The sequence below is a fragment of the Microtus pennsylvanicus genome, chromosome X, assembly GCF_037038515.1.
Source record: "Microtus pennsylvanicus isolate mMicPen1 chromosome X, mMicPen1.hap1, whole genome shotgun sequence".
NCBI classification, from domain to species: domain Eukaryota; kingdom Metazoa; phylum Chordata; class Mammalia; order Rodentia; family Cricetidae; genus Microtus; species Microtus pennsylvanicus.
Window position 1 is genome coordinate 129,901,614 of NC_134601.1, and position 9,470 is coordinate 129,911,083.

At 34.6% G+C, this 9,470-nt stretch overlaps 1 protein-coding gene across 2 annotated transcripts in view; it reads left to right on the forward strand.

Moving 5' to 3' along the window:
- Window positions 1-8,371, forward strand: part of Rragb (Ras related GTP binding B) — a 32,547-nt gene extending 24,176 nt beyond the window's left edge. For both annotated transcript variants that reach the window (XM_075958956.1, XM_075958957.1), the window contains 2 exons: window positions 6,891-7,006; window positions 8,187-8,371. In XM_075958956.1, coding sequence (XP_075815071.1) covers window positions 6,891-7,006; window positions 8,187-8,284 — 214 coding nt within the window. In that variant the 3' untranslated portion in view covers window positions 8,285-8,371. The remainder of the gene's footprint in view (window positions 1-6,890; window positions 7,007-8,186) is intronic.
- The last annotated feature ends 1,099 nt before the right edge of the window (window positions 8,372-9,470 follow it).

Genomic DNA, 9,470 nt, shown 5'->3' on the forward strand with positions numbered 1-9,470 from the left:
TTAGCTGTTAATTTCTGGGTAATATTTATCATTTTTGAAATTTAAAGAATTTAAATTGACTGTACATTTATGTTTACAATAGTTTGCTTAGTCAGATAAATGTTGAGTTCTAAGAGAACCTACAACTGACTAGAGAGCAATCCATTGTCTTTTCAATATAAGCATAATAGTCATATTTTGAACATGGAAAGTTCAAAAAGGGCAAGTATAGTATGTTATTCATGGGAATTTCAGAGAGGAAGTTACTAAATTCAGGAATTTTAAAGAAAAATAACCCAAATCCATGTATTATGTGACCCAAACTTGTACAGAACCGTATAAAAATACTTGTCAATGATCATGGCACACACCGTTAAGCCCAGTACTCAGGAGTCAGACATAAATGGACCTCTGTGAGCTTGAGGCCAGTCTGGTCTACGGAATAAGTTCCAGATGGCTAGTGCTACACAGTGAAACCCTATCTTGAAAAACAACACAAAACAAAAAACTCAAGTATCCTTTTGAGATATATGATACCATTTAATAAATAAAAGTAGAGAATATCCAGCAAGGTTTATAAAAGGAGGGGGGAACTTGTGAAGGAGAAAAGCCTGGGCTTTTAAAAAAGAAAGAAACACTGTTGCTAAGAAGGAAATAGGGTGAGACCATCACCAACATAAAGTAGAACAGCTGAAAAGTGTTGGTATAGGAGAAGTGAGAGGTATTGAAAAGAAATAAGTTGAGTTGAGATTGAAATAATTATCTTCAGTAGAAACAGTGAACAACTATACCAGAATATAGCACACTGTGTCCACTGGGATAAGGGCACTGATAATACCAGGAAGAAGCTGTCCAATCCTGAGCATGGGTGTCAAAGGAACAGTTATCTGGAGATAGACAAGCTGTGGAGGCACAACTAGGCACTGGATACACCATGAGCATTGAGACTACCAGGGATAGCAGGGTAGAAATGCAACAAGGGAATATGGAGCAAGAGTCCCAGAGTGACTAACATGGAGTAACATAGTAATAACGTAATAACACAAAGGAATTGTGCTGGACCTAGTATGCTGTTATAGATGGACACAAGTATATTCTTGGGCAATATGTATGGGTCATTAGCAAATACATAGCAGGGATCTGGGTTCGAAGATGGATCCTATGACAGAAGTAAATACAAGTATAGATCCTCATGGAAACTGTGGTCAGGAATAATCCAGTATCAGTCAGTAGCTGCCAGATGGATTGTTTACGATGGGAAAACTCCTAAGAAAGCAAGTACAATACAGAAACACCTTGCAACAGGGAAGACATGCCCATAAAATGCATTTAAATTTCAGGCACTAACAGCTGTCTCTTTACCTACAGAAACAGCTAAAGGAGCCCACCAAAGTGGAGAGGAACTATATTCATCCCAAAGGAAGAAATACTAACATTATAATAATTGTTGTCTCATTTTAGTTATTTTATGTTATATTTAGTTAATTATGTGATATTTTGTTAATTTACATGCTTGTATTTTAATTATTTAAGTTTTGTTTTCATTTGTATCTTGTAAGATTAAGCTTTTATGACAGTCTTTACTTTTTCTGTACCTGTTCTCTATTGTTTCTCATACCTGTAGCCCTGTACTTTCCCTTTATTATACTTTATTCTTTCTTTTCCCTTTTTCATACCTTTTCCTCTTTTTACTTTTTAGTTATTAAATACCTTAGCTATAAGCAACTAAGGTACATTTCCCCACAGTACCTTAGTCCCTCTGTCTTGAACCTTAAGGCCAGAAGTGAAGTATATACCAAGTAAAGGCAGCTCACCATGATGACTCACATAAAATAACCAAACCAGTAAGAAAAGAAAGAAATAGGAAAATTAGAAACTACACCCAACAGATACAAACACAACAAAGCATCACTAGAGAGAGAATGAACCACTGTGACACTGTGTTCATGTGTACAGATGCACACAGTTTCTCCGTACTGGAAACCAAAGATATTGAAATACCAGAAATTTAGAAAAGGACTTCAGAGTACTGCTTTAAAAAATAACAGTACTCAAATAGAGGATTCAAGAATCAGGATTACTTAAGTAAGGAAATCTATTTAGGGCCTAGATATGAAAGTTGTCAAAATGGATGGAAAGATCAGCAGTGTGGAGGAGAAATTTTTAAAAATAAATGTAGAAAATATTTACTAAGGAAATTGAGATTCTGAAAAAGAACAAAATTAAACTTCAGAAAAGATTCTATCAAAATACAGTGTGAAGGATTACTAACACACAAAACCAAGCAGAAAAAAGGAATACAAAACTTTGAGGATAAATTGCATTCAGGTAGGTAGACAGACAGACAGATGCACAAAATTAGCATGACCAGCTAGTCTGTGGTAGCACACATCTTTTTAATCCCAGTACTTGGGAGTTTGAGGCCAGCCTGGTCTATAAAACAAGTTCCAGAACTGCTAGGACCCTGTCTCAAAATACCAAAAGAAAAAATTTAGCATGACTAAACCTTGTAAAAATTATGAGGTCATGTTCAAGAGCCCAAAGCTAAGAATCTGCGAGAAGAGCTAAGATAAAATGTTAGGGCATCCAGCTAAAGAAATGGCTCAGTGGTTAAGAACACTTGTTGCTTTTGCAGAGGACCTGAGTTCAGTTCCCACTATATTCAATGAAATTATAACAGAAAATTTCCAAAATATAGGGAAAGAAATAGACAGCCAGACACAAGAGGCATTTACAACCCCAAGTATCCTTGACCAAAGAAGAGCCTTAGCATGATAAATCACCCAAAATACAAAGCAAAGACACAACATTAAAAGCTGCAAGGAGAAAATGTCAAACCTCCAACAAGGGCAAACATCAGAATAACATAAAATTGAATATAACTGAGCTTTAAAGATGGAAAAACATCACATGATATGTTTCAAGCCCTGAAACCAAACAGCTGACAACTAAAATTGCTATGTCCAGGAAACCTACCTTTTTAAATTAATAAAATAAGAACATTTCACAATAAGTAAAAACTGTGGTAGTTAATGACTACCATATGAGCACTTTAAAAAATATAAGAAAGTACTACAGTACAGTAGAAAGACAGTTCCCATCATAAAATTACAGGAAAAACTAAATTTCATAGGAAAATATGCAGAAAGGATAGCTGGGAACGAACCCATAACATTTAAAACAATAAAATAGCCCTGTAGGAAATAGTAAACCTTAAATGCAAGTGTCCTCAGTTCCTCATTTAACTGCTTCATACAATAAACTCACTTCACTGGCAAAGAAATCTATACACATGTAGCAAAGAATGGAAGTCAGTCAACTCCTCAAGCAAGTGGAAGCAGAAAATAAACTACCACAGCTATTCTGATACTTGATACAGTATGCTTCAAATGGAAATTAGAAATTGGGAAGCTACATAGTAATATAAGGAGCAACTTATTAAGAATTTATAACAGTTATAAATGTATATGTACCAAGTGTTAACAGAATTTAATTTGCTAAAACAAAAACACAACAGCATGAAAACACAGATGGGTCCTGATACTTTTGATTTTAATATGCTGCTTTAGGTAGGTCATCCGAAGTGAAAACTAACAAATGTCAGAGCTCTACCCTACCACAGATTAAATAGATTTTATAGATGTCTGCAGAATAGTCCATCTTACGTCCATGGAATACACACTTGTTTCTGCAGTCCATGAAACTTTCTCTGAATTTGATCACATAAGCTACCAAATAAGCCTTAACCAAAGAGTTCAAATAATTATTTTTATTTTGTCAGATTATAATGGGACTAAAACTAGAAAGGCAAATAACAGAAACACAAAGGAATTGTAGAAAATAACATGCCTAAATATACAATGATAGACTAAATCAAAGAGGAAGTTTAAAAATTCTTAGAATCAAGTGAAAAGGATTGTGTAATTTACCACAATCTGTGGTATACAGCTAAAGCAGTTCTAAGAGAACTGCTTTATAAGCCATGAGTGCTTACATTAAAAATCAGAGATATCTCAAATAACAATGGTGTACGTTGAGGTCTTAGAAAAAGGCGAACAAGCTGGGTGGTTGTGGCACAGCTTTAATCCCAGCACTCTGGAGGCAGAGACAGGCAGAACTCTGTGAGTTCAAGGACAGCCTGGTCTACAAGAGCTAGTTCTAGGCCAGGCGCCAAAGCTACAGAGAGGGAGGGAGGGAGGAGAGAATAACCAAACCTTAAATTTAAATAAATTAAATTTATTAAAGTAGGAGGCAAGAAATAATACAAATCAGGGCAGAAGTTAGGAAAATGGAGACTAAAAGTAAATACATAGAATCAGGCAACAAGATGCCTCCTTATAAGGCTAAACATGAGAGATAAGCCTATAGCTAAACTAAACAGAAGAGAAATAATTAATAGAATCAGAGCTGTGAATGGTGATGTTGCAGCAGATTCTAGTTAAATCTAGGAAATTATTAGGGAACACATTGAATACTTATATTAAAAAATCCCCCGAAAAACCTGGAAGACATGGATAGATTCCTAAATATCTATAACCTACCTAAATTCAGTACAAAAGGTATAAATACATGTCTTTCCACAAAGAGGCCTAGAATCAAGTGGATTACTGAGTTTTACCAAACATTTAAGAAACAGGTAAATCTAATACCTAATAATCTGTCCCATGAGACAGAAAGGGAAGGAATACTACCAAATTAATTCTATGAAGGAGTTATGTTGTTACCATAACCCGGTAAGGGCACACCAGAAATAACCCAGATCAATTTTCCTGATGAACATAGATGCAAAAACTCAACAGAGTACTTGAAAACTAAATTATGGAACAAAGACTATATACCATGGCCAACTTGCTTTCATCCCACAGATTCAAAGTTGGTTCAATGTATGGTACTCAATAAGTATAATATAATACATAAATGAACATACGGATAGAACACATATTACTAGATGCAGGACAGGCTTTTGACAAGGTTTAGAAATTTCTCATGATAAAGGCCTGATAAAACTAGAAATAAAAATAATGTATCTCCCCAGATGGTGGCAGCACACGCCTTTAATCCCACCACTTGAGAGGTAGAGGCAGGCCAATCTCTATGAGTTTCTACAGACAGGATTGTTACACAGAGTGAGTTTCTGGACAGAAAGAATTGTTACACAGAGAAACCCTGCCTTTAAAAAAATGTAACTCTACATAATAAGGGTTATGTGTGTCAAACCTGTAGCTAATCAACATATTCAACAAATTAACAGGATACTAAATCAGTATTAAAATAGTAGTCATTATATAGACTAAACAGGTTGTGTTTTTATATTTAGGAATACACACACGAGAAAAGGAGATGTGTGGATAAATAGAATAGATGATACAGAAATAAACACTACTACCACAGGCCCCCTAATTTTGGCAGAAATGTCAAAAGTAAACACTAGGGGAAAAAGATAACTTAGTTGCTTCTGGGGAAAACCATCTAGATATTCACATGTAGAAGGATAAGAGTGGACCCATATCTCCTGCCCTGCAGAATAAAAGTGATCAAAGTTGTTATTGACCTGAAACTCTAAAACAACTAGGTAAAAATAAATGCAAAACAGTTCAAGGTATAGGCAAGGACTCTTCTCAAAGCAAATTTACGTGCTCAAGAAGTAATCCCAAGATTTATCAAGTGGGATTACATGAAATTGTAAAGTTTCTATATCGCAAAGGTAACAATCAGCACATTGAAAAAACTTTACAAAATCTGTCAGATTAGATTATGAATATCTAGAATCTATTAAGAACTCTAAATCTAAAAAAGTCTCCCAATCAGTAAATGGCAGATGAATTACATAGTTATCAGAAGAAAAGTATATGGCCAATAATTGTTTGACTAATAATTATTACCTTAGTCATGAGGGTAAATGATAGTTAAAACATCTTCATTATCACATCTTAGCGCAATCAGTCTGGCTTTCATCAAGAAACAAAGACAACACATTTAGAAGCACATCAGAAGGAGGAGTAAGTCCTTGTATACTGTACAAGGTATGAACTTGTGCAGGCACTATGGAACCATCATGTAAATTTACCAAAAAAGTAAAAGTAAAACTTGTGTATGACTCAGCTAAATACTTGGCATGTACTCAAAGGACTCCATATGTACAGAGATATTGAACATTCATGTTATTGGTGATCTATTAACAGTATCTTCAAAATAGATCCAGCTTTAGGTACCCATGAACAGATTCACGGATAAAGAAAATTTTGTGCATATACAGTATGGAATATTATCCATCATAAGGAAAGGAAAATTGTGACATTTTCAGGAAAATAAATGGAACAGGTAATAATATGTTTAAGTGAAATAGGCTACTCAAAAATACCATGTTTTCTCTCATATGAGGAATCTACATTTAAATTTGTGTCTTCATATTCAGGTCATAAAAATAAGAAATGGGATCATGAGAGAATAGGAAGATATATTAAGTTGTATTAGAGAGAAGAGAGGGAAATAGGATGCACATGACTTGAAAATACATAGGTGCACAATTTTGGGAATAAGGAAACTAGCAGTGGTGAGGGGAGAGGGTTTTAGGAGAATGGGGGGGTGGTAAATAAGAACAAAGAGAGAAAAAATGACATGATGAAACCCATTATTATTATTGTCTGCTAATTAGGAGAAGTATTAGAAAGTCTTTGGGAATACTTTGCAATATATGTCAAGTTTTAAGCTCATTTTCACTTTTTAGTCTTTATCAATCCATATCCTGTTTTTCAGTCTAGCCACTCTCTAAACATGTTGATTCATCAGTACAGTTTCCTTGGAAACTTTGAGACAATGAAATGAGATATAGCACTGTAAAACTTTCTAATATAATAAAGGGCAACTTATTTTAGTCTTTTCTTTAACCACCATTTTCCTTTCTCCCATAGCAAGCTGGCTGCCTCTTTCCAGAGTATGGAAGTGAGGAACTCTAACTTTGCTGCTTTCATTGACATATTCACATCCAACACTTACGTCATGGTCGTGATGTCTGATCCATCCATTCGTAAGTTTAAACTTGCCTGACATAGTTTAAACCTCTCATAATTTTTAAATAAAGGCTGAAGAGACAGTACTTTATTAAATATTTAATAATTATTTTATAATGAGGGTGGTTGTATAAGAACATCTAAGTCACTTAATCTCACTGTTCATTTAAAAATGGTAAGTGTGGTAAATTTTACATATACAATGTATAATGTACATATTAAAGCTACAGTTAAAGAAATTAGTAGTGGTAGTAGTAGTTCTAAATAATTTTATTTAATAAGCTTACATTTTAGAACTGAAAATATTTTTTTTTCTCATGTATTATGTTTTGCTTAATGAGAATTTAAGAAAGCAGGCTTCTTAAGATTTTTATTGCTGTGAAAAGACACTTTGACTATGGCAACTCTTACAAAGAAAACATTCAATTGAGGTGGTGGGTTACGATTTCAGAGGTTAAGTGCATTATCATGATGGGTAGCATAGCAACGCGCAGGCATACATGGAGCTGGCTAAACTTGACCAGAAGACAGCAGGAAGTTGACTAGGTGGTTTCCTGTGCATAGGAAACCTCAAAGCCTGCCTCCACAGTGACACATTTCCTCCAAAAAGGCCACACCTCCCAGGAGTGCCACTCCTTGTGAGCTTATGGGAGCCAGTTACATTCAGACTATCACAGCAAATTGCTAATTGCGGAGTTTGAAAAAGAAAAAAGAAGAACCCAGATCCCAGAACTTTTAAAATAGTAGCCACGTAACCTCTAAGTTATTAAAGGTGAACTCCATGTTCCACGGCTGTATATTTCTGTTATGAGCATTAGGAGGTAGTATTTTTTATTTCCATGCCATGGAAGCCATGTTTGCTACAACCATTAGACTAAAGGTTCTCAGTGTTTCCAGAATATTCCCACATGTTTACATTATCTGTCTTCTGGTTTTATCTATTTTATGTTAATATTTAAAGGTAGCATCAGATATTTCTTGAGGTCTATTCTATTAGTCTCAAACCAAAAGATTGTGAAATTTTATGTTTAGGATATGTGAAAATCTGCTTTAGAAATATCAAATCTTCATAACTTAAGGCTTCCTGCTCCTGTAAGTTTCTCTGGCATACACTGAAGGATTTGGATCTTTTAATTTATTTGCTTTTTTGACTGCTCTTCTTACTCTGTTGGGTGTCTCCCCACCCCCCACCCTCAGCTTCTGCAGCTACTCTGATCAACATCCGCAATGCCAGGAAACACTTTGAAAAGCTGGAAAGAGTGGATGGACCAAAACAGTGTCTTCTCATGCGCTAAGCATTGCCGAATATTGTTTCCCACACTAAAATTGAAACACTGTTTCTTAACTTTATTGTTGTATTCATAAATGTAGACTCTAAAATATTGTGATGCTTAACACTTCTGTATTTCTTCTCTACTCCCCAGTCTTACCATTTAACTTTGAATGCTATTTATTCAAACAGCCAGTGAGGAGTTAGAAGATGGGGTGTCCATGAAGTTGGTGTAACATATATGTAGGTGATATATGTAAGTGTTCTGATAACATGATTCTAATGGTGTTTGTGTTCTGATAACCTGCTTTAAATAGTGTATGCCAAAGTCCTTCCCAGCATCCTCTTGTATTCATTATCAAATATATACATGTAAGTTTGAAGTATTACTGTTTTCTCAGCATGCATTAAAAATATTCCGTGACTCAGCTAGGCATGGTAGCTCATGCCTATAATCCCAGCATTTGGGAAGTAGAGACAAGAGGATTGCTGCAAGTTTGAGGCCAGTTTGTCTGCATAGGGAGGACTAGACCAGCCAGGGAGATATATATATATACATACATATATATATATATATATATCAAGATCTTGTCTCAAAAAATCATATATATATATATGTGTGTGTGTGTATATACACACATATATAAATATATGTATTCCTTAACTTGGATTGTAAATAAATGTTTGCTGTTAGGGATTTCAGTGTCTGTGTTTCTTTTTCTCATATCTTGAATTTTGCACTAAGAGTTTAAAGTTTCATTTATTCTAGAGAAGAGAATTTGCTTATTGGAAAAAAGTTTAAAATAAAATTTAGAATGTAGCCAGAATTTTAGCACCAAGTACTAGAAAAGACTTTAAATGTCTGATATCTGTGATATATGAATTTTATAGTAAAAAGAAAAACACAAAAAGCTACTGCACAGAATAATTATGTGAAATCAATATTTAAAAAATAACTTATCTATACCTTATGGATTGACAGCAGTTGGAAAATCTATGTTAGTAATCCTGGCCTGATCTTGATAGAAAATTTCCAGTGCTGGTATAACTGGTAAAATCCCTGACTGCCAGGACAATTTTGCAATATTTAAGTTTTCCCTTAACTGCTATTGTAAAGGATTATAGTCTCTGTTTCCCTAGAGCCCTTTTAAAGGGGGGATGTGTATCTGTTTTAGGTCTCCAAAAACAGTACTTTGCAAAACAGAGCTTTA